The sequence below is a fragment of the Haemaphysalis longicornis genome, unplaced genomic scaffold (assembly GCF_048455015.1).
Source record: "Haemaphysalis longicornis isolate Haplotype H1 unplaced genomic scaffold, Haemaphysalis longicornis Haplotype H1 scaffold_1, whole genome shotgun sequence".
NCBI classification, from domain to species: Eukaryota; Metazoa; Arthropoda; class Arachnida; order Ixodida; family Ixodidae; genus Haemaphysalis; species Haemaphysalis longicornis.
This window is the reverse complement of record NW_027526203.1, coordinates 318,802,916-318,828,957: the sequence shown is the minus strand read 5'-3', so window position 1 is coordinate 318,828,957 and position 26,042 is coordinate 318,802,916. Positions and strand designations below refer to the sequence as shown.

General features: G+C 46.5%; 1 protein-coding gene across 1 annotated transcript; it reads right to left on the bottom strand.

Moving 5' to 3' along the window:
- Positions 1-311: 311 nt before the first annotated feature.
- LOC144151319 (RNA helicase aquarius) lies at positions 312-25,920 on the bottom strand. Its single transcript, XM_077682330.1, has 6 exons — positions 23,081-25,920; positions 17,048-17,824; positions 14,466-14,636; positions 8,388-8,627; positions 4,048-4,404; positions 312-445 (listed from the first exon to the last, which is right to left on the bottom strand). The coding sequence occupies exons 1-6, from the start codon at positions 25,916-25,918 to the stop codon at positions 398-400; spliced, it is 4,431 nt and encodes a 1,476-aa protein (XP_077538456.1). The 5' UTR covers positions 25,919-25,920; the 3' UTR covers positions 312-397.
- Positions 25,921-26,042: the final 122 nt, after the last annotated feature.

Below are 26,042 nucleotides of genomic sequence, written 5' to 3'. Positions count from 1 at the left end.
TTGTAGCACAGATAGCTTGGCAGTTATAGAAGCAATTAAACATACCACACTTCTGTGCAAACTCAGCCACACCTCTCAGTACAAGGCCACATTCATCTCAAATTATCACAGGTGACTGGCATATGTAAGGCCGGGGATTTAGACAAGTGTGGCTCGAACTGTACCAGCAGCCATCTTGCCCCATGCCCTTTGCGGACATACAAATTCAACAGTGTTGTCAGCACAGTGACTGGAACATAATTTATTCCTGGAAAGATATGGAATGAGAACATAACAAAAAGGAAGTAAAAGCCTAAAAAGTGGCACTAAAGTAAAAGATGAAAGTGGTTTATTTATAAGAAATGATTCCATTATTAATTATTCACAGATGACATGCTGAATGTTCCAGTCATTTTTGCTACCTTTCTTTCGATTCATCAGTTGCGTCACTCTCCATTCCTTGATCCTGGAAAAAGAAGAGTTACAGTGCTCAACGTGATGGCTCTGTTTCTGCATTCACATGCTTGCTCACACAGCACATCAGTATTCTGAATTATGACAAAGGAATACTATATACAGCGCTTGTGAGTGAACAAGGCTACTTTATCTTAAGAATACCTGGCTATTTTATATCACTTCCTACTTCTGAAGCTATGCTTGTGCATTTATACACATTTCATGAACAAAGAAAATGTGCAATGATAGGTTTAAAAATGAGGTTCAACTAGTCGAATAACGACTGCACCTAACTGCACCCCTTTCAGTCTTGTTTTGCTGCATGCACCGTCTCAACAGCTCCTCAGCCAGCAATTGAAAACCAAGTCCCACTCGCAACCTGCCACAGCAAAGATGCACCCAAAGAGTGACAAGAGTCCTGCTCTCAGATAAACCTCCAACAAGATAGGTTCCAAACACCACATCCCCACTTTGCATTTGAGGTACAGTGGTTTTTATGCAGGGCTTCTCTCTCTGCAAGAAGCCTGTATGTTGATCACCGTTCTTTCACTTCTCCCTGATTAAACTCCTCCTTGAATGAAACTCAGCCCCCAAGAGACAAACATTATCACTGTAAACAAAGGAGACACACCAGTGGCAGCGATTGAGAAGTGTAGAGCTACTTCAATTTGTAAGCACAGGTGGAAATTGTGGGCATGCACTTGCGAAAGGCCTAGATCTGTAAAGGCACCAGAACTGAAGGTTTGCTATTGCAAGGAGCACACCGTCAATTATGTTATGTCACCTCTGGCAGTTATACTTTAGCCTTGATGCAGCATATTTCCCAGTCTGTGCGAGCTTTTGCTGTTTTGAATGCAGTCGCTACTGGCTCCAATGCCACCATATCCATATGACGCAGTGCTGCAAAGGAGGTGATGTAAGCACCGAGGAACGCTAGCATCTAGCATCATCTGCAGTGGTGTGTTTGAGAAGACAATCGTGCATTACACCAGGTACAGGAGGACATAACTGAAGAGCATCATTAACCCCTTCAGGGTCAATGACGTACATGTACGTCCCCCTGCAAACACCTTCAAAATGGTCAATGACGTACAAGTATGCCATCACGTGTATGTTTAAAGGAGCCATGAAGAGAAAATGCAAGTTGGTTTTATTCGAAAGATTTCATGTTTTATAGTGCCCCCAGTGCTTGTCTGGATACAAACGGTGCTTTATTCACTGAGAAATTAAACAATTTAGGTTAAAATTTTGATTTTCCAGCTCAATCGTGCGTTTTCGTGGCCCCAAGTGACATCACGGGAACCGACCGCTCTGCAGCCTAGAGTACCTTCATTCACGCATCCGCCGTACAGGGTAGAGACACGTAACGCTGGCGCCGCCATGTTCGGTTGCTCGCTCGCCGCCGAAGCAAGTCATTGTGTGAAAACCGCGCTAAAATTATCGCCGCAACGCGGTTTACTGAAGAAGTTTGAATCATATTGTCTGTTTCGCGTTGCTAGGTCTCGTGGGAAACGAAAAGAATAACGCGTTGAGCCCGTTGGCCCAATTGCGGCGGCACGGGACCGTTCAAAGGTTGTCTCCACCCTGTAGCGGTGTTGGTTTGTTCCCGCGTTTCTTTACGTTCCGTAACCTAGATGGCGCCACCATACCGTGGCAAGCGTTTGGTTTGTTTTTGCCCGCATTTAAACCTGGCTTGTTTTTGTTCTGGGAGAAAATATTCGTTCCCTGAAACAGTGCTCGCTCGACAAATGGGGTCACGTAAGACACCGTTGCTTGCGTCAATCGGCCAGTGTCGTCTGAGACAACCCCAAGCCCCATAGTGCTGTGCAGCTAAACCAAAGCGTGCTGTGCGCAGTACGAACAGCAGAACGCATCAGTACTTCTATGTTTACATGTGCTTTCGTGACTTCCACTGTTTGTCCCATCATTCCTATTGCTTTGTAAAGAATGTGCCCTAAATTTAAGCGCAAATCGCTCGTTCGTCTAGTTTGTAAGCTCTATCCTAATTTGCGTCTGCTTCTGCCAGCCTCCGCCAATCGCAGAGCTTAGCCCATGTGACATCACAGGTTCTGTTGCGGGAAATGAGCTGGTGGGTCGCATGACCATTCCCGTTTTTCCTCATTATGTAGCTTATTTGAGCGAAGTTTACGTTAAAAGTGGTGTCAGTATGATTCTAAGGAGACAATCTTTTGAATGAACCAAACTTGTGTTTTCTCTTCATGGCTCCTTTAAAAAGTGCGCCTTTTTCGATCATTTCTCTCACTTGGCATGTGCTGCCAACTGTGGAAATGCGTGAAATTTATTTTTTTGCGTCGATACCTCTTGTTTTCTATCTTTATGCTTTACTACACAGGTGCGTCGGCTATCGCTTGCACATCCGCTCACACGCGGGCACACAGCGGCTAGTTTCAGTTTCGTTGTCCGGGTGATTATCGCTTCTTGCACCCATGAAACTGATGCGCTTTTTGCGCTTCTCCCCCATCTTGCACCCGCAAAATTTTTTAGATTATTTTTTTCTGTTACTCATGAATAAACCACGTGTATGTAACAACACAAACGATTTTTTTGCCACTGTATGTTCACGCAAAAAAAATTGCGACAATTTTTTCTTGAAATAGGTTTGTTCAAAGAATTTAAATTGACAACACAAAAAAAATCGACCCTGGGGGGGGGGGTCGTATTTGGCAAAAAAGTTTGACTGTCGAAGGGTTAACATTTTCAGCCGATTTCTGGGATTATTACTGTCAGAGTGCAAACCTGACGATTGAAAATCGTTTGCTGGTTCACCATTCATGCCTTGATAACAAAAAACAAACGTTGATGCACAGTAATTTTGAGTGGCACGCATTCTTCTTTGGTAGCAGTGACGCGCGATGACCACGCCCCTTTTCCACACCCAGGTGATTCAAAAGCGTGTTAAAAATCACGTTTCCGCAGCAAAAAAGAAAACAAAACTGATTTTGAAAGGCCATTTTCTGGTATAACTCCAAACAGCTTTACTTGTTCGAGCAACGCCTGGAACGCTATGCGAAGGCGCTCCCAATGTATCGATCAAATTGAACGATTTTGAATAGGCGCGGTTGCGAAAGAGTTAAGGGAACCCAAACGCAACACGGTTGTGCGCGGCGAGTTTTAGAAGAGTCTTCTCCAACAGCTCGCAGCCAGCTTCAGATTTTAGGCTTAGCGCCACGGCAGATATTTCATCGCCGCTATCGTTACAGCAGTGAATGATAGTCCCTAACAACTTTTCACCACATTGTCACCCCCTTTCTCGTATGTTGATCAAGATACCTGCCACTTCCTCGGCCGATTCTTGCGCGCAGGTATCGCCATCCTTCGGCCGCTCGCCACACCGTGTGTGAACGGGCCGGCGGTGCCGGGACCGATTTGAGGCTAGGGATTTGAGACCGGGTTAGGGATTTGAGGCTATGTGCTACGCAAGCATACGCAAATGAGGTTTTGCTGTCTGGGTTCTGCATATCCACTAGCTGCCACTGCAGCCACGGCCACATCAAGTAGAGCTACCACTCCACCCCCAACTCAACTGGCCAGTTATACGGCCCAGGCCTAGGAAGGGCTACAACAGTGGCTACCGCGGCCGCCTCACACTACCTCTTGCTCGGTGTCGGGGCACTGGGGGCCTGCGGCTGCATCTCCGGCGGCCTGGTCCTCAGCCTGGGGCTGGACAGCAGAGTGCTGCTCCCCGTCCGTGTCCATGGCCTCCACTGCGTCTGCAGAGGTGGAGCCTGCTGCTCCTGCACGCTCGGCCGCGGGCACTTCCTCGGGCGCTTTTGCGATGGTCGTGGGGGGCTTTTCGTAGACGGCCTTCTGGGCCTTCAGCTGGGCTGTCAGGACGTCCAACCTCTGCTGGTAGAAGTCGTACACAAACTGCGCCATCTGGGTCATGTTCGTCATCACGTACGGCTCTCCCTGCGGAGGCACCTCATTGGGCCGCGCTGTGGGGTACGCCTGCGAGATGGACAACGTTTACAGCTTGCATGCTGCAACAACTCAATACGCTTAAAACTTTCTGTACATATACAGCGACAAGTAATTTCAGAGCAGCTTTCAGCACATGACATGCGTCCTTAAAGGGGCCACGCAGACAAAACACAAGTTTAGTTCATTCGAAAGATTGCCTCATCAGAATCATAGTGGCACCACTTTTAATGTAAACTTTGCTCAAATAAGCTATAGCATAATTAGGAAAAAAGGGAAGGGCCACGCGACTCACAACCTCATTTCCTGCACTAGAACCTATGACGTAATATGCACAGCCCGATTGGCTGAGGCCAGCAAAAGCAAACGCAAGTTAAGCAGGGCTTATAAGCTTTCAAAACGAGCTATTCTCACTGAAGTGTAATTCACGTTCATTCTATAGCAGTAAGAATGGTGGGGTGAAACAATGAAAGTTATGGAAGAAGTACCAGTGCGTACTGCCGCTGCTACTGCGAGCACTATGCTTGTTATGGCTGTACAGCGGTGCGGCGCTTTGGGGTTGTCTCAGACAGCACTGGCCGATTGGCATATCAGCGACATTGTCTTATGTGACCCTAATTGTCGAACATACACCAACCTGCCATGTGACATCATAGCAGATGACATGGAACATAATTTGGCGGGAGAACCGAAATTTTAACTTAAATTTATTAATTTATCAGTGAATAAAGCATCACTTGTTGCCAGAAAAGTGCTGGGGGCACTATAAAACACCAAATCTTTTGAATGAAACAAACTTGTATTTTGTCTGCATGGACCCTTTAAGTGCAATATGAAATCAGAACAAAATGCATGTAAAGAAAAAAAAAATACCGTGAAACACTTTAAAATGCACAACACCAGGTACAGTGAACACACAATTGCTGCTGACATCTAGTGGGAAAACTCAACCGATTTGGCACATGATATAAAACAGCGTACAATTCTTCTGGGTCTCATCCCTGGTTAAAGTTATAGTACTTCATGAAAACAAACATGAAAAAGAAGATGTGTAAGTTCTCTGTTTACTGCTATGCTCACGCACACCAAATAAAAGGAATTGGAGGCTGTATACAGCTGTTATAGATTGATATTTGGCCTAAACTTGGCCTATCATAAAAAGCAACACCTCGACCTATAGCAACAGGTTGTCTGCAATTCCAGTGTACTAACAAATGTAGCAAATGACTTAATAAAACCACGGTTGACCAGCCCTAATCTGTACACTACCATTTCTGCCATGTAATACATTGTTTTCTCCCATGAATCATACCCCAAGAATGTTTGCCTTTTTTTTTTTGAGGTATTCCAATATTGCTAAGCCGGGTGAATAAAGCCTTCATCTCCCAAAACTTCCCAAATGTACCAAACGTACCAATAACCTAACAAATGGCTTTCAGACCACAGCAGCCGTAGAGCTCCTGTCCATGCTGGCGGTCAGTTCAATGATACAACAAAGGGTGCCAAGAATCTCTGGGACCAGACAAGCCGCCATTTATATTTGAACCTGGTAACGTTTAATGCTAGGACTCTGTCGAGGAAAGATAGCTTAGCTGTACTACTAGTGGAGCCTGCAGGCTTTACACGGGATATTGCAGGGTTAAGTCCGTTTGGAGGAACTACTGTGGGCTTTAGGATGTTGTATAGATGGCATGAAGAAAGGAGGAAGTTTGGGCAGGTTTGGGCAGGAAGTCTGGCTGCATGGGATTTGCGCAACACAAAGTTTGGAGCACTTTTGGAGCACATGCTTGCGAAATCGTGGTTTTTTTAATCAGGATGGCGCAGGAAGCCTCATTTTGCGCAAACTGGCACATTTGGCACAGGAGTGGAGGCACTGTTTTATGCCGTATTGTGCACTTGCGACATCTAGCCAAGGGGCAGCACTCCAAGGAAAAACTTAGTTGGCAAACTCAAGCCGAGGTAGAGAAGGCACTCAAAAGAGAAAAAGCTGCAAAACCCGACGGAACAACCGCAGGTCTACTAAAGGATGGAGGAGACATTGTACTAGAAAAACTCGCAAAATTATTTTCAGAGTGCCTCAGAACTTCAACTCAGAAAAATGGAAACATAATTCTGATCCACAAGAAGAAAGACGCCAAAGATTTAAAAAATCCCAGATCAGTCAGCCTACTCTTGGTTGTATACAAGCTGCTCACAAAGATAACAGTCAACAGCATACACGGCAGCCCAGATATCCAACAACTGAGAGAACAGGCTGGATTTATGAAAGGGTACTTGACAGTTGATCACATCCATGTCTTAATTCTGGTAGTAGAAAAACCCGCAGAATATAATAAACCCCTCTACATGGCAGCTATCGATTATGAAAAAGCGTTTCATTCTGTGTCCCTTCAGAGAACGTGGTTCCTGAGGTCCTTGTTTAGGGCTTTTTCCTTCACTCTCATGGGAGGTTTACATCAAAAAAAGAGAAATGTGAGGACACCTGGCTGATTTGAAAACAAGCAGCTTCCAGAACAAAGGGTGTATCAAGATTTGAAGGAAGGTTGTGTGTTCTTGCCCACACTGCATCATCTTCTAAAAGAAAATCATCTCTACCACACCAGGCTCACCAAGTGTTCTGGCTGAAAGTGTTTGTGAAATTCTCCACCACAACAGTGTCTTGAAATCAGGCTAAGCACTGTGTACGAACATAGCTAGAAGTGACCACTGACCTAAGATCCCCCCAAGAGGTTTCCTGCAGATTGCCAAAGGCAGCAGAAAACTTCCGTGAGTCAGTACTTCAACTGATCCGTTGGGCCTATACTTCATGAAAACACCAATGCTGCAGCTACTGCACACAATTTATTTTGCAATTGGCCACACTTGTCTTCAGAATCAGTGTTGCTGTGAGGGAGGATCTTTTATGACTTGTGCAATGAACAATGAAAGCATAATCGCTGATTGCAGAGTAATTTTAATTTCAAAATTTCTCGTAACTGTCACGTGCCGCTACAGTTCTTGGATTTTTCAAATCGCACAATTTGCAATTGTCAGGGGTACGTTAAAAATACAAGATTTTACAGTGTAAACATGGCGAAGGAGGCGTATGAAGAAATTGGGTGCAAAATTTATGTTGCTACAGGGCTGAAGTCCCAGCTGTAGGCTAGCTGACCGGAAGGGTCCCTAGACCACACCGTGGCAGCTCACAAGGTAGGCCTATCAAGAAGTCTCGCCTCGGTGGCCAACTTCAGGACAAGTGTGCGTCTGTACAATCTGCACGGTGCCGACCATTCACCAGACAATTCTCCCTGAGCAACTCCTTCCACGGTGCTTGTCAGCTTGATTGGGAGAGAAGGGTCCCGCTGAGCAAAGGTTGCCAGCAACAGGCCAGTAGGCAGTACCAGCGCTCTTGCTCCCATCCCACCCATTTGGGGGGAGAAGTGTGCCATGTGCAATATGACAGCATGCCCACAACTCGTCCTTGCCATTAAGACGCCAGGCCCTGTGACTAGTGAAGGAGTGACTAACCCTAATGACGTATGCAAAGTGGGCACGGGGACAACGTGGTCTGCAAACACAAGGGTCACAGTACCTACCAAATTCTCTCAGATGAAAAAAAGGAACCCTCTTTAATGCTCTTAGGTTAGGAGACGGTATCATTCTGGTCACCTCCCTCTCTTCCCACATCAGTCCCTCTCATACTGTACTACTAAGGAGTATTATGCATGCTGCATCCCTACCAAATTTCAGTGCTCTCTACAGCTTTGAAACTTCAAGCATCATAGCACAGACTAAAGGTACAATCATAAGTGCAGCAGAATCATCCTCCTCAAAAGTAATTTTCTTTTAGTATTTCTTTGGGTTACTTGTTATGATGGCAATGAAAAGGATGACGATGTTGTGAGTGCCGTGGCATACCAACAGACAGATTTTTGCTGGCAGCTAGGAATACATTAAGGTCTGTGATGGAAAAAGAAAAAAAAAAAAAAAAAAAGGAGAGAGACCGGGAAAACATTTCCTCCGAGCAAACATACCTCCCAGGGTGCTAGCCAGAGCTCAGTGGGCCTTTGAAGCAAGAGGTTGAACGTGGGCCCAAGCTCGAAGCAGTCCCGGAACAAGGATATCCGAGCAAAAATGTAGAGGCCCAAGCGGGCCCGAGACATTGCCACAACAAGCCGGCGCACATCTCGCAGGTGCCCCACGGCTCGTGTCCGCACCAACGACAAGAGCACATAGTCGTTCTGCTGGCCCTGGTACTTGTCCACAGTGGTCACCTGGGGGAGGATCACCCATTGCGCCATTTCAAAGCCCAGCAGAAGAACAGTCCAACTCCATAAGACACATCTGGCAGGTATAAAAGCACACTGGAGGTTGGTGGTACAACTCAACAAATAACAAGGCTCACAACACTGGCCCATGAAATAAACCTGTCTCCTTCTATGCACTGAACTGCAGCCTCTTCAGATACGTACCGGTTAAGTTTTGTTCTAGCCACAACAATTGCATCACCGGCACCCCTGGCATCAGCTCACAACCGTAAGATGACTGCATCTCCAAAACCAAAAATTAAAAAGCCAACACACCTTAACCCCCGTATTTAGAAAGCATAATTAACTTATGCCATAAGGAAGCCTTTCGTAAGTGTCGGAAAAGGACCAGAATGAGAAAAGGCCGCTTTGCGCTTCACAAACCTTCCTTAAGGTGCACTTATCAAAGGCGCCCTTTTCGAGGCACGCTAGGCTCCGGTGAACGAGGCTAGCACGCGATGCGCCAATCCGTACACGGCGTGTGGGTGGGACTTGACCTTTGCGCCAATAGGGGAGAACGCTTCCGTGGCGCCAGCTTCGAAGCGCTCGGATCAGCCAGCTCCATCCGCAGCCGGTACCCGCAGGGAACTTTAGGCTCAACATCGCGGCAGAATACTGATCGCCGCTTGGGCTCATACCGCGCATGATTACATACTGCGTGAATTTTCACCACAGCATCATCCCCTTTCTTGCATGCATAACTTAGTTTGCGCGATTAGTTCCATTTGGGCAAGCGGCAGCAAACTGTTGCTGCACCTGGTGGCATCGTTCTACGAGTGGAGGCAGTGCCATGGTGCCAGCACTGGCCCCATCGCGTGCCGGCCGGGCCGGCGGGCCCGTGTGAGGTGTGTGGTGTGCGCATGGCCCGGTCAGGGCGGCAAGCGTGTACATGGATCGTTGTTGCTCGCAGAAAGCGCTTTATTGTTTACAGCTTTATCAATTTCTCGCGTATGACGCGCGAAATCAAATACCTCAGCCAAGCTATCGTAGTCTGCAATGTTGGCCGGGAAAAGGCGCACTTAAGGTAGGTCTCGGGAGCTAACTTAAATAGCGTTTACTTTTCTGTCCGATAAGTTCGCGAAAAGGCGCCCTTTGAGCATAAGTTTGGTTCTTGAAACACATTAACTCTTTGGTTACCGTGGGAAAATTGACTGATTTTTAGGGGTCCAAGAAAACTTTTTTTTTTTTCGGATAAAAAAATTGGTTAGGCACTAATTATAGGAACACAAAGTGCAGATTATTTAACAGCCTTTCCAATAACACCAATTTTTTAAATGTATTCATATATCATGGTTGCGAAAAAAATTATCAAAATCAAAATTTTTGTCAAAATGTCGAAAAAAATGATAAAAAAGGAGTTGTGTATAACAAACCACCGGTAGTAGGAAAAAATTAGAATATACATTTTTTAGGGAAACATTTCAAAAACACGCCCTAGAAAAAATGTCGACGTGCGGTGCTCGTGTCATGCGGTGAAGCCCAACCTCCGATTCAAAATGTGCAATTTCAGGTGGTTCCATGGAAGAAATCTGGCAGTTTCACATAATCAGAGGCACCAATTTGCCCCCACATAACGTAAAAACATCCTGTCAATGACTGACTTTGCATTTACAGCCAGCACAATATTTGGGACAAGCATGTGATGCGGAAAAACATGCATGAAGCTGAAAACGGAACTCCGTGGTTGATGCTTGTTGACGTTCACAGTCAGTTATCTCTCAAAACATAAAGTTGAGCTTTATCTTCTATCATCTTCCAACTCGCAATTGCAGCCTTGCTTGCAGGAATGAGTTGCGATGCGCTAGAATTATGCCCTGCAAACTTTGGCTGAGTAGCTGTTGCACAATAAAAAAGATCAGCACAACAAGCCTCCTCCATTGCAGCGTCACCTAACATTTTTCAAATGAAACAGTACCAAAATTTATCGGAGACTCCGTCCGAATAGACAGTTCGACTAAGCAGCAACACTAAACCCCCGGAGATACCCTCGTATGGACACGAAACTGAAAGGCGAACAGCTGGCAGTGTGTAAGGCCGGTTTGAAGCGCTGTCCTCGTCGGAACAAATATCTGGCGACTAGGTGTTATCTTTTGACTTGGATCTGAAGTTCTTATTGCAGAAATCGGGTTAGGGTTCAGTGAAATCAGGAGCAGCATGCTTTGTTCGAGGATCAGTCACGGACGCTCAAGGCGCCATGGCAGGTAGCCTTGAAGTTGGTTAACTGCGTAGTAGCGCTAAATATGAATTTGGCGATGAAGAAACGAAACCGAAATTGTTGTAAACTGTTAGCGAATGGTCCTGGGGTAAGTAGAACTACCACACAACTTAGAATATCGTGCGCAAAGGCAATAAAACGGCCTAAAATCATAAAGTAGCTTTGCAAACAGGCACTGCTTGACATTTTCAGCCGATTTCTGGGATTATTACTGTCAGAGTGCAAACCTGACGATTGAAAATCGTTTTCTGGTTCAGCATTGATGTCCTGATAACAAAAAACAAACGCTGATGCAGAATGATTACGAGTGGCACACATTCTTCGTTGGTAGCAGTTACGCACGATGACCACGCCCCTTTTCCACACCCAGGTGATTCAAACGCGTGTCAAAAATCACATTTTTGTTGCAAAATGAAAACAAAACTGATTTTGAAAGGCCATTTTTCTGATTTAACTCCAAACAGCTTTACTTGTTGGAGCAACGCCTGGAACGCTATGAAAAGGCGCTTCCAAAGTATCGTTCAAATTGAGCGATTTTGAATAGGCACGGTAACGAAAGAGTTAAGGCGCCAAAAAGTGTCCAAAGGGAAAAGTTCTACTTAAAGGTGTACTGACACAAAATTTTGAAGGTGAGATAACTTCAGAGATAGATTGGTGTGGCCACACATACATCATCTACAAAATATCAGCGGCGAATACAGCCTAGAACATATATAAAATCAATTTTAAAGTGTGCGAAACGCAACCGAGCAGCCAGCAGAGGACCTCGTGCAATCGACATCCCCTGAATATTTTGTAAATAAACAACATCCAAAAAGTCACGAGTTTGTGTTTGCCGCTTCCGCACTGCCGGCATTTTCCGCCGGCTCGCTGCTCTAATTGGAGGGCGGAGCTTCTGCTCTCGAGAACGAACGGCCCGATCGTTGGCGGCGGAGGCGTCGTGATTTCGTTGGCTCATCTGGCAGCTGGCCGCGACCAAACTTGTACAGCGCTTCCAGGCACTCTATTTTTATTACTTTTTATTTACATTGGACAGGAAAACGCGCCGGAGACACGGAAAGCCCACTGGGTGAGCCTCACGGTCGCTGTGCAGACGCCGGCTACGGCCGCGAAGTGGCGCAGGTAGCTCGAGTGATACTTGTTACCGCTGCATGAAATTGGACTCAGGTCCCAACCATGGCAGCTTATATGAGAAAGGAGTTAATGATGTGATAGCGGGTTGCATTAAGAATTGTCATCTGCACCGCTTACGAGAGCGGCAATCGAATATCCGCCGTAGTGCTAAGCCGAACACATCTGTAGGCGGACCTGTAGGCAGACCGGCCGGCTGCTCCCAGCGCGCGTCTTGCCACCCAGTCTCGAGCGTCGCGCGTCGTTCTCTAGCCTTTGGCAGCATTTGCACCCACAGCGACTGCGTTACGTCCACGGTCGCTTTTTAATTAAGCGGCTCACGAGATCGGTACTGGGGGCATTCGCAGAAACTGCCGGTGACACGGATTTGACAGTGCTACGGCAGCTCTGCTCTGTGATATCCCTCCGACGGTGACATGGTCAGCTTTGTTCACAAAAAATCCATCGTTTCGCGGCACCCGCTCAAACCGAAACTGTGACTGGCCGCATTGAAATTACCTCTAATTAAACAACCGTCGCACGCCGAAGCAAATGAGGTTTCTACAGGTGATAAGTAGGTCACTAGCCACTTATCACAAAAAAAAAAAAAAAAAAAAAAAAAAAAAAAAAACAAGATGCAAAATTTTTGTGTCAGTGCCCCTTTAAGTTAGGTTTGTGAATACGGGAGTTAACTCTTTCATTACCATGCCTATTCAAATCGATCACCGGTGATCAATGCTTTATAGTGCCAATATTGACATATTGTCATTGTTTCTCGTGCACATTAAGTTAGTCTAGGCACCGCACTATTAGAATCAGTTTAAAATTTCCCCCTCCGGCAACATTGAGATTTCTGACAGCAGCTTTTTTTTCAAAAGGGGCACTGCTTGACAAAAAAGCATGCTGCTCATGGTTATGCTGCATTGCCATCAAATTTTCTTGATCAAAAGGCTCCCAGCAAGCCAAATAACAAATTATGTTGTCAGCTTTGTAATCCAGCAGCACTGAGAGGTGACAATGACCTGCAAATGACACCAGCTATTCCCTAGGGAGCTTTGGTTCAAAGAAAGGGTAGCTTTATTCTGCCAAAGCCTATTTCTGAAGGTCCCCCACATGTCTAACAAGCGGACCTGGCATTTTTAGCCAGTTTTCACCAGTTCTGATTTCATTATTTGCGTTGCTAAATTCATATTTGGCGTTGCTACGTAGTCACCCAACTTCAGCCAATTTCCGTCGCCCGCTACTGTTCCTAGAAAAAAAGCATGCTGCTCGTGATTTCACATCACGCACGCCTTACTGCTGCGATAGCAGTCCAGCTGAAATTCAAAAGATAACGCCAAGTCGTTGGATATCAGTTCAGACATGGAGAGCGCTTCCAATCAGCCTTGAACACTACCAGCTTTTCACGGGCCAGTTTCGTTTGTGTACGAGGGTGTTTCCAGAGGTCCAGTGTTGCTTCTTAGTGGAGCTGTCTATTCTGACAAAGTCTCCAACAGGCTTTATACTATTTCTTTTCGAAAATGTTAAGTGGCGATGCAATGTAGGAGGCTCACAGTGCTGAAGTCTTTTCGTTGCGCGACGCGACAGCTGCTAGCTAAAAGCTTGCTGGTCATGATTCCAGCGCATTGCAGCCTATTCCTGCAAGCAGGGCTACCGTAGAGAGTCAGAAGATGACAATAACCGCAAGTAAAAGTTCGGACAGATAAATGATGATCAAAATGTCAACAAGCATCCACCAATGATTTTAGTTTTCACCCCCAAGCAGATTTCTTTGCATCGCTTGCTTGCTCTGAATTTTGTGCTGGCCGTAGCCATTGATGAGGTGTTTTTACATCCCGTTGGGACTAATTGGTGCCTCTAATAATGTCGAACCACCACATTTCTTCCAGAGAACCATCCCAAACGGTGCATTTTGAAATGGAGGTTGGGCTTCACCACAAGGTGCAGGCGCCACGCATGCTAACATTTCTTTTTTTTTTTTTTCATATGTGACAAATTGCTCCAACTCAATCTTTTTTCCAGGGCGGGTTTCTTTTTACTTTTTACTTTTACTTACCTACAAAATGTATATTCTAAATTTTTTCTACTAGTGGTGGTTTGTTATAAACAACTTCTTTTTTCATTTTCTTCGACGTATGGACAAAAATTTTGAAGTTAATTTTTTTCCAAAACCATGATTTACGAAAACATTATTCAAACTGGTGTTGTAGGAAAGGGCATCAGATCCTCTTCATTTTATGTCACTGCAATATGTGCCTAACCTATATCTTTAGCCCAAAAGGAACGTTTTCTTAGGCCCCTTAAAATCAGTCAAATTCCCGCGGTAACGAAAGAGCTAATATTATCGAGTAACACAATTTCCAGAGGGACTGCGTTTGCTCATCTCTGCTAAGTGCCTCCCCCCCATCCAAATGTAGCCCCCAGCTGCACAAGTGGGTGCCTGAAATCTGAAATGCTCTGTTTGCTGCTGCCTGGCATACCTTCAGTGGGCAGCCAATGAGGGGGTTGTCCTGGCAGCGCTGGCGCACGACATCTCGTATGAGGTGCTTCTGTCCATTGTACGTGGTCAGGATGGAGATCCGGTCAGCAGGGTAGCCCAATAGCCGCATGTACATGAATACGGCCACCACGTACTCCGCTTCCGCCAGGTTCTGCAGGAGGCAAGCGTGCATGTGTGCAATGACACTTTGCATGATGAACGCTACAGCCCCAACATAATGCAATAGGAGAAATTTATAGAACACTTCCATCTTGCACACAGCGTAAAATATGAGTAAAAATTAGCCATTTTGCATAGCTAAAGAGATCATTTTATCCTAAAAACCTTGGAAGCAAGGTCCCTCTGTTCCCAACCATGACCCATAAAAAATGACACCTCGCCAGATCTGAATTGTACCTGAAAAATATGGCCAGCTACCTCCTTCCTTCTGTGCTATTGCACCGGACCCTAAGCACTTACCCGCAGGTGCACTACACTACGCATGCACCATCAATCTAGATGCACATGGTTAGGCTACAGAGTCTCAAGTCTTAAAAAAAAAAAAAAAAGACACCTGTTTTAAAATTATGCCTTAAATTTTTTAGGAACTACCTAGTTTCAAAACCTTGTTCTAACGAAATGGGTTATAAAAAAGTAAAGGAAATAACAAAAATATATTAACTTCTTGTTGTATCATTGGTAGTACTCACAAACACTGGTTGTGACAAAGCAATAGACCGTATGCAAAAGTGCCGCCATCTACCGGAAGAAAAACGAAACGAGCACGCGACACCATGTTGGGGGATGGCGGTCACGGGATTGCTTGGTACGGAGTGTGTGAGGGGCTTTCTCGGCTTGGCGATCCTGTTATATTCAGATTGAAGCGCAGGAAAATGAGCGACGAGTGATCTGTGGACTTTTCTCTGTTGCCCACATTTGCGGGCGACTTCGTAAATACGCATTATGCATCGAAAAAACAGTCGGAGGCACCGGAAGGAAAGCTGTTAGAGGCTGTTGCATTTCTTCTCTTTTATTATTATTTTTTTTTTTGGCTTTGAGAACGCAAGCATTGAAAGTGCATCCATGTTGGTTCGCATCCTGCGGGTTTCTCAGGAGGTCATTCCTGAAATGCTTCGAAACTTGCGGGCTGTCCTGAGGTTCTGAGGTTGAAATGGGGGAGGGGGGGGCACTCGCGATATAGCTATACGCTAAGGATCCTCTGGGACGCAAAGAAAACCTGCAAAAAAAAAAAACACCTTAACAAAATGAATTGCATACCTGGAATTTTTGAACAGCGGAGCTGTTGTAGCTGGCCGTAATGTGTAGCGCGTAACGTGTGTGGCGTGTAACGCGTTAAACATTGCCAATAAATTACCAATAAATTGCCAATGAATAATTAAATTACCAATAAATTGCCGAGTGCTGGTGAGCGCGTGCCTCGCGGCGACCGCCGAGCGTCCCTTGCTCACGCCGTGGACAACAAAACTGGGTGCACACTCCGCTTAGAAAATTCCGCTCAAAAAATTTGATCTTGAGAAAATAGGGTACGGGCGAACAGCAGGCGACGAGCGGTAAATGACTGATACACGGAATTACTACGTACGTTACTTGCGCTACTCATGGCGTTACGTGAAGGTTGCAACTCTCGCGGATCCCTCATTTCCTGTAACGTTTGGCAAACGAAAGAATGCGTATACTTCCATAAAAGCCTACCGAACGTCCAGAATAATAAGAAAACGCGGACACGCAAAGCCCGAACGGCAGACTCAAAACTCTACCCGCACGATAAAGTACGAGCTGACCGATGCAGTGCACCTTAACTACCAGCAGGGAGGAGTGCTCCGCGGCAAATACAGGGCTTCAAAATAGCTCATTTTGGGACCTTTTTAGTCCTGCACATATTACTCGTTTCGTGACTATGCATGCGATCTAGCTATAATATTACTGCGCGAAGGGAAGTCGACACCCGCAAGCGACTTCACGCAGGGCTTGAGTCATGCTTCCGTTGAGAAATAAAAAAAATATGTGTACACTATTTCCGTGGTCGTCCTCGTATCATTTTTGTGCACATCCAGTTACACGGCAGTACTTGGGCATCTTAAACAAAGATAAATACTGACGTGCGCGTCGCTAGCCCCGGGCTATCATGTACACAGTGGTATCCGGAGATCCGGGAATCCCCCAACATGGCGGAAGCGCACGCAGTTCCCGCAAGAGGGCGCTAGTTTTTGCATAAGGTCTACAGCTATAACGAAGTAACTTTGCCCCTTTTCAAGTTTATTTGAATGACATTTAACCTTGAAAAAAAAGAAAAAAGCGGCAGGTCATACGAGCAGAGCCTGTTGACAAGACAGTTTTAAATGTGGATGTTTTTTCAAAATACACACAATTGAGACTCGGCACTTTGTTCAGGTGCATCTACCTCATCATTTCTTTCTAACTGCACTGTTCCCCAGATCAGTTGAAACCAGTTGGCCCAGCTCTGTGTTCCGAAGCTTGCAACTCCGCCTGCAAGCCTCCCACCGCACATACGGCAGTCGGCGCCCCGCAACCCCCGCAGCGGAATACCAAGGCATGGCTCACCTGATAGAAGTATGGGTTTGGTTCTGATTCACCAATTCCATGGAAGTCTCCCACATCAACCAGCTGGTAGTCAAAGCAGAAGCCCGCGTTTCCGGTGCGGTACTCGGGCCATGTCGTGACATGTGGCAGGTTGCCCAGGTTCTGGTAGCGCCAGTTATAGAGGTCGCAGAGGCTGGGTCGTGAGCGGCCCTGGCCGTCCAGTTGCACCACTGGCACGCCCAGCCGCACGCAACGCGTGAACAGGGACTGCTCCATGTTGCTGTACTTCTGGAAGGCCATGTTCTTCACCACAGGGGGCAGCTGGTGATGGTCACCAATCATGATCCACCGCTTGAGCCGGTTGTAGCCATCCTGCGGTGTTTGCAGGAGCAGCGGGATAAAGGTCTCGATCTCCAGGATTTGGGCGGACTCTTCCATGAGGATGTTGTCATACTTGAAGCCAAGGTCCACCAGCTCTCGGCGCTTGAGTGCCGCGTGAGTGCACGTCATGGCGATGACCTTGGCCTCCTTGACGAGGAGGTAACGGGACCTGTCCAGGCCACTACGTAGCAGCTCAAATGCCCGGAACTCCTCCAGCTGGCCAAAGATGTCCTGGATGTAGCGGAAGCAGCTCTGTGCCTTCTCCATGTCATCCTCGAACGTCTGCCCTTCAAACAGGGGTTGTGGTGCGTTGCTGAAAAACTGGCCGAAAGGAAAATTATCCCGGACGACTTCGGGCGACTTCTTGTCAGGGCTTGACTTTACCTTGCTGAGAAACTCTTCCCAGCGAGACAACACCTGCAAAGAAAAGCACAAACAACAATAAATTTTGTTTTACAAAAAAAAAAAATTGGTGGCAAAATGTAAAAAAATTCACTGTCAATCCAAACACTGTGATACATTATTTGATAAGTACTGCAAACAAAAAAGCGCGTAAAACCAGTGTGGAGTTATTTACTACCATTTTCTGCACTAGCATTTTTTTTTCTTTGGGGTGCAGCGCAGCGGCGGGGCGAACTTCCAACAACGATTCTGCTGTTGTCCCTCCGTGCGATGCAGAAGTGCAGTAACTGCACCCAGCTTTTAACAGCTGCTGCGTGGGGAAAAGCGGAAGTACTGCTTTTCTTTTAAGATTTTAAAAATTCTCAGAAAATTGTATAGAACTAAACACAAATCTACAGATGTGGCAACACTGGCGCACGGCAAAAGCTGTGCTGCATGTTCCAAGCCCATGGCCTAAATTCTAAAATATCTATTGCCAATTTTCACAGCGCTGGAGCACACTGGAGGCCAACCACAAAATAAGCACGATTGAATTTCCCAGCCCTAATTTATTAAAATGACAAGCTAAAGTGCTATAAGAAGGAATCACTACGCTTATCAATTGTTCATGATCTTAAACAGCCCAACAAAAAAAGACTGGACCTACACTCGTGTGACTAAAGATGTGGCCATGAGACCACGTGACAGTGGGGTGCTGCCAAGTTTGAGTGAGAATGCGAGTTCCAGTGTTTTCAAGTGTACCGGGTGTGCGAGGTATTTGAGAACAGAACGTTGGCATCAGGAACAACAGAACATCTCCAGCAAAATCAGACATATTTTCACCAAACTTTGCGAAGTACTTCTCATATGGTTTATTTCCATGACTACTCAATGAATTCACCATAGGCAGCAATAAACGATTAGATTCAGCTTTGCAAACGGCTGCATGCACGGATCAGGTGCTCCTTGGAGGTGTTGGCCATTGAGTGAGAAAGTGTGGCCTTCAGCAAGTCTTTTGTATTGTGCAGCCCTTAGTTGGCCTCTCTCTCAACGATGCCCCACACATAGTAGTCGAGCGGATTTAAACCTGGGGAACTAGGAGGCCACAAGTTGGCAGTGATGGGGTCGCATAAGTTGTCAGCCATGCCACTATTGGGTGATGCAGGTGGTGTGGACAGGAGCTGAATCTTGCTGAAAGACATATGATCTTCCTTTCGAAACACTCTCTCCATGGCTTCACAACGGTGGCAAACACATCAACGTAACCGGCAGCATTAACGCGGAGTCCTGCAAAAATATGTGGCGGCATGACGACATCCTGATTGCGGACAACAGGATGTCCGGAGAAATCAAGGGGTTCTGACGATGTCTGACCGCTGACTGTGCTTTTTCCTTTTCGCCATAGATGCCACGTCACCGCCACAACACATCAGCTTGGTCCACACCTTTTAAACGAAAGACTTCGCTACTTTCAGAAAGATGGCAACTTCCAAGTCGCTGTGGTGCGCGGCCAGGGCAACGAGGACTGCATGCCGTTTCATTTCCTGCTTAAACTTGTACACTTCCATTTTTCAACAAACTGCGCACTATGAATAATTAGGGGTCGACGAACAAGAAGCAGTACATTTGGATATATACGATGAGGCTGCTGGTGTGTATGGCGATAAGGAATAGCGTTCTCAAATACCTCGCGCACCCGGCATTCGCACTTTCCAGCAACGGTGGCGCCGCCGCGTGCCTTTTTTCCGAAGCTGTTTGTAGATGATCGGCGTCCCGGGCGAAGGCAGCCGGAGCAATCGGAAACGTGGAGATTGAGAGCGCAAATCCAAAAAGCAATCGAATGTGCTGTGTATCGCAGAATAGAAATCGCTCAGTGCCGGGAAAAGCCAGCGTTCATACCTTTCCTAGAGATAAAAAAGCCCGAAAGGTTTGGATAACTATGCTCCGCATTGGAAAAGCTGTCAGCAACACAATGGAGTTTGCAGTAGTCACTTCCTGAAAGTTGACTCCTTCTGGAGCAGTATCCGTAAGTGCAGTTCGCTCTCTCGTTATTGATGGTGTGTTTCTCGTGCAAGTTGAGTGTGCCTTTTATTAATAGATGGTCTTCAGCCACTGAAACCGCGGTTGAAGAAAGGCGCCGTGCCGCCACATATAACATTCCTATGTGCACGCACGAGAAGAAAGTGAAGCCAAGAACCAACAGGAGAACTTCATTGTTCTTTTATTAACGTGCTGGTTTCTTATAATAAATGCTGCATTCCAGTTGCATTTTTGCTGTGTTTGTTTGTGCTTCGTTCTCTTTTTAGCATTATGCGTAATTACTATTTTGAACTTGCTGCTTTTTATATTTCTCAAACCCCCCACAGGAATGGGCGATGTAGGTATTTGTAATAAATAAGCTTGTTACTGCGGCTTCGCCGTTTCCGACAGCGCGCTGAAAGCACAGCGCAGCTGATGTAACAGGCCCTGCCGTTGAGTGGTCAGCGTTTGATATTTAGTTTCGGTATTTTTATTATTTCCTGTAACCTGCATAAACGCCGTTGGATATTTCCTCGTAAAAACAGCCCACAAAATTATAATTTACTCGCATTATTCGCACTTAACCCGACATTATTGCGCAAGTGCCAATAACAAAACGCTGTGTTCGGTTGCGTCTACTGAGCTCTGCTTGGTGCCTAATTAATATTCGTGTGCTTGAACAATTTTACGAGCATGGTTGGAAGTGTAGCATCCTTTATAGAACCTGCAGTGCCAACAAACGTCCACGCAATGCAATTGGCTGGTGAGGCCATTTGGTTGCAGGCACAATCCCTCGATGCTCATTATGTCATCGGTGGCCTCCTTGATGCCGCAAAACACTGTGTGGCTGGCGTTGTAAACTGCTTCGCCTTCAACAAAGTACCTTCGTGTCTCATCCGCAAGGGAAAAGATGGTCTGAAGAGACACTAATGGGCCCGGATCGGCTTTTTCCTCCGGACGCGCGCGCTTACGCTACGCCCCGATCATCGTCCCGTCCTCCATTTTGGATACCCCGTCGTGCCACCTATATTCGCTGGAAAGTGCGAATAATCTGTCAGCGTCGAGGTGCTGCTATCGCTTGGTGCCATCTGTCATCCAGCAGCAGTGACTATGCCACAGGGAATTTGAAAAGTAATTTGCAAATTCATGCAATTAATGCCATGAATTGGTCATATTTCCTATTAGGACAGATTTTATTTCATTTATTTTTCTAATGTAGGCCTTCCATTGGTTTTTGAGAGCCAAGTGTAAATTTTGGCCACTTTTTGTAGCTAGGTGACACAATGTTGGCACCTGCATCAGTACCGGTGGAAGATGTGCTTTGATGTGATGATGTCAGTTATGAGCACGGCTAGTGATCGTGTCTGCCGACCACTGAGCAGGCACCAACAGGTAGAATGAACTTTACTACATAGGCGCAGTGTTTGCTGAAATCACGCATCCTTTCTTTCGTTTCTGCCATAACATAATTGTCTCCTACCAGCATGTCTCTTTCCATGCTCCAGTGGTCGCTGCATCCAATTCCAGCTTCACGCTGGAATTGGATGCAGTACATAAAATACGGCACGCATGGTTGCAAACAAAAAAAGAAAGAAAAAGAGGCTAAGTTATTAAGTTTAATGTACTTAGTTAATAAATAAAGGCTGCAAGAAAGTGCGCACATTTTCCAGCAAGCGAAGAGATCTGATCAAAGCTCTCGCAATCTGAGTGGCATGGTGGCGCTCAGTAGCAAATGACGCCACGTGCCTGCTCCCACCTCATGCAGTCAGTGCGCATTTGCCGGCACTTCCTGATTCTCACCACTTCTCGGCGTCGGCATTTCGCTGAGTGAGGCGGCCACGTGCTCATTTGTTTCCTATAACAGTGGAATGCACTGTACATTGTTAAAAAAAGCATGCAAACAAAGCTTGTTATTAAAGCGTTTTTTTCTAAGGAACAAGAAAAGCCGAGAGCACTGGCCAGCTACCGAACTGTAACTTATTACATAGATTTGGTTCTTTGTTAGGAATTCAGCCGCCTCATCAGTGAACTGTAACATGCATAAAAAGCATTCACTAGACTAAGCTACAACGTTAACTTGCGCCTTGGCTGCCCTATTTTTTTAGAACCAATATTTAAAGGAAGAGGGTAGGGTACTAAGGCTCTCACTGCATCAAACTGCCCTTAGGTACATTCTTTATGCAGCATAAGCAATAATACGTGGCCATGAATATTGTGCCAACAGCACACTTTTCACAGTGGCCCCAAAATCGCTTAAAGGGGCCCTGCAGACAAAACACAAGTTTGGTTCATTCGAAAGATTGCCTCATTGGAATCATACTGACCCCACTTTTAATGCAGACTTCGCTCAAATAAGCTATATAATTAGGGAAAAGGGGAATGGCCATGCGACCCACTAGCTCCTTTCCCGCAACAGAAGCTATGATGTCATACGCCCAGCTGTGCGATTGGCCGAGGCTGGCAAAAGCAAACGCAAATTAGGCGCAGCTTATAAGGTTGCCAAACAGGCTGTTTGTACTTAAATGTAATGCATATTCATTTTACAGCAGAATGGTGGGGTAAACAATGAAAGTTACGAAAATACACGTAAACGTGGAAGTACAGATGCGCACTGTTGGTACTGGGTGAACTATGCCCCTTTTAGCTGCACAGCAGTCCACCACTTTGGAGATGTCTTACACTACACTGGCCAACTGGCGCAAATGACGTTGTCTTACGTGACCCTGTTTGTAGAGCATTCCCCATGTTTCACGACACGATTACTTTCTACCGTAACAAAAACAAGTCAGGTGCAAATACGGTCAAAAACAAATATGAAAATGTATATTCATTAGACTTAAGTGAAAATAGCTCGTTTTACAAGCTTATAAGCCCTGCCCCACTTGCATTTGCCAGCCTCAGCCAATGACATGGCTGTGCATATGACGTCATTTGATCTAGTGCAAGAAATGCGCTAGTGAGTCGCATGGCCATTCCGTTTTTTCCTAATTATGTAGCCTATTTGAAAGAAGTTTACATCAAAAGTGGTGTCAGGATGATTACCGAGGCAATCTTTCAAATGAACCAAACTTGTTTTTTGTCTGCATGGCCCCTTTAAGGTCTGATCAGCATAAAAAAAATATTCTTAAAAACAGCAGCAGCATGAAAGTGAAACAATTCAACTATTTATTAAAGAAAAATAGTCATGCCGTTGAAACCAGCACTAGTATGCAAAGAATGCTCCCCATTAAACGTGCCAAGATCACGACAACTGCACTTTATCAATAAGCTCACCTGATACAGGTAGAAATAGCCAGCCGTCTCGCAGGTGTACGAGACGTCCCCAGTTACGCCCAGGCTCTCCTGGAGTCTGCTGACCTCTTGGAGGAGCTCCAGCCGCTTTCCCAGCACGTAGTTGACCCGACCGTAGCGGCTGAAATCTTTCTCAGTTTCCAGTGCTTCTTCCCCATGGCCCAAACGGAGCAGGTGCCTCTCGTCAATGTCCAGCATCATGATTTTTTCAAATAGCTGGTTCAGAGCCTGGTTAGAGTGCGTCACCAGGAGGGTCCTCTGGTCCGGAAAGTTGTGGTACAGGTTAGAAATGATCTGCACAGCTACATCTGTCTTCCCCGTCCCTGGTGGGCCAACGATGATCGTAAGGCCTGGCTGCAGGCCAGCACGAATGGCTTCTATCTGTGTTGGGGTGAAGGGAATGGCATTTTTCTTTGCCCGTTCACTTTTGTACGGTCCCCTGCTCTGGGTGATGTGTGGTGTGACCAGGATTTTTTCTTTCCTCGGGGGATGTTCTATACCTGGGCCATCCTTTCCTTTCTTCGAGCCTTTTTTTGCTGCAGCCTGCTGCTGTTCTGCCACATCGCAAAACGTCACTTTGAATGGTGGCACCAGCAGGCGCGGATCTTTAGTTGCTACACTAATCTGACCTTTGTCTTCAAAACTTGCACGGAGGTGGTCAATGTTGAGGAATGTGTCGTTGAAATCCAGGGATGCGATCTGGTTGCTCATCTTTGAATAGTGTGCCGCACCGGGATCGCCGTAGCCCAGTATGATGTCGTGCAACCAGTCGGGCACCACGCACTCGGTGTTCATCAGGTCCCTGATGGTCTCCAGCACAGCCTTGAAGTTGTTCTCCTTCGGTTTCCTCCTCATTAGGATGTTGAACGTGTCGTACACGTCTTCTCCGCCCTTGACATTGTGGTCCATGTCCATCTTGTACTGGTTGCAGTCCATCCAGACGCGGTAGGTCCTCGAGTCCCCTGGAAGCACCGGCTTCGGTTCAGGCCCTTCCTCGATGACTCTTCCATTCAGGTCAAGCAGGCCCTCGACCTCACAGCCCCGCACGTACGTGAGGCCCACTTGTGGCACAAAGGGCTCCTTGTAGCTGTAGGGTGTGCCCGGCGGGCAAGTAGGGCGCACCGTGATTAGGAAACACACATCGTGCTTCCTCAGGGCTTCCCACTCCGCTTTGATCTCTCGCCGAACACTCAGATGAACCGTGACGTCTGCCCGCACCTTGGATGGTTGCTTCTCACCAATGTTCGGCTTGCCTACCTCCACAATGGCAAAGTTTACAATGGGTTGGGCCATTCTTGCCCAGCCCCCAAACATGACGCCTCCATCCTCTGTCTTCCAGGGCTTCAGGCGGCTCACTGCATCTTCAATGTCCTGCCTTATCTCATATGTGGACTCCAGGCGGAAAAGGTGGAAATTGCGGAGCAGGTAGTCATGCAGCGTAAGGAACTGCAGGTTGAGCTTGGGCAGTGCCAGGCAGCCGTCCCCGGAAAAGTACTCCGACGGGACGACGTTCTCATCCCAGATGATGGACTCAGTTGGGTACAAGGGCAACTCGTTGAGGCTGTCCAGCTGCGACTGGCGCTTCTCATGTCGAGAAATGAGCAGTTCCTTGAGGAAGGCGTGACTGTAGGGGGACCCCTGGCCTTCCGGCCCCAACGCTGGCACAAGGAACAGTGAAGCTGCGAGTCTGTGCAAGTCCTCAGTTTTGAGTGGACCAAAATGTTTCAGCAGCTTGTCTTGGCTGTCAACGTTCGCAACATTGGACAGCGAGAACTGACGAAGGTCAGGAAAGCTCTTGAATGCTGCCTTCTGGAGTGCTGTGATGTTGTCGTAGTGAATCTGCATCATGTCATGATCTGTGAGCTCTTCCCCTGTTTGGTCACTGATTTCAAACTTCGAGTAGAACTTAAGCCTCTCTAGCAGCTGGCTGAAGAGCCTGCCTTCTTTGCGCTGATTCAATGACGACAATTGACATTTCACCACAAGGTGAGAGTTGTCCATGATGGTGTTGAAAAAACGGCGCGTTGGGAGGAGAGCTTCAAGGTCTATCATAAACTCCAGAAAGCGTTCGCAGTAGTGAACGACCTCTATGGCAGGCTTGTCCAGCTCTGGGATTTCTTTTGCAGCTGGCACTGACTCCAGGTATTTAAAGAAACGGGCAATGAGACGTGCCAAAAATTCTCGTTCGTACAAAAGGTCTTTGTAAGCGCCCTCTTCGAGCTTCTTGTCATTTTTTTCAATGTAAGCCCAGAATTTCTTCAACTTTGGAAACCGCTTGAACTCGTAGTCTCTTCGTTCTGGCAAGAGGGTCCTCCATGCCGACAAGGAGACCAAGCGCTGAATTTGCTCTCGGATCAAGCTCACCTCCATGCTGTTAAAGCAGTTGATGAGGAACACCAACAGTGCTGTTTGCTCTCGCAGAGAAAATCTGAAGTTCTCATCCAACGCACTTTCCATCACGCCTTTGAAGAAAGCGGGAAAATGGTCCGGTCTTGCGATGAATGCCTGCCATGCTGGTACTCTTTCACGGAATTTCTCATTCACCATGGCGACAATCGACATCAAATGGGCTGACGAAGCATTTTCAGGATCGTAGTGTGGCCACAAGTAGTTCTCCAAGTACTGACTGAACTCAAGCAGCATGACTTTACGGATCGCAAACCCTGATCCAGCGATTTCTTTGTGGTAAACATCGACAATTACCTCAGGGTCGTATTCCTTCCATGATGACTTGTTGTGAGGCACCCAGTACTCTTCAGCAAGTGTTGTTATTGTGTCTGTTGCGTCTGAACGCAACACATGCGACGAATAAGCCGCCATGTCTGAGGAGTACCGGAAAAAAACGCGACAAGCCAAACGCAAGTAAAAACAAAACTTGCTATTATTAAAATAGCAATGTTTATTTTATAAGTCTTAGATATTATTGCACACTTAATGAGTAAGG

What these genes read in the sequence shown, in the direction of transcription:
- LOC144151319 (XM_077682330.1), bottom strand. Translation starts at nt 25,918, where the DNA reads ATGGCGGCTTATTCGTCGCATGTGTTGCGTTCAGACGCAACAGACACA. An exon ending in CAAACCCATACTTCTATCAG is followed by an intron (nt 14,637 to 17,047) that starts GTGAGCCATGCC and finishes TGCCTCCTGCAG; the next exon opens with AACCTGGCGGAAGCGGAGTA. An exon ending in TCTGGCTAGCACCCTGGGAG is followed by an intron (nt 4,405 to 8,387) that starts GTATGTTTGCTC and finishes TCCATCTCGCAG; the next exon opens with GCGTACCCCACAGCGCGGCC.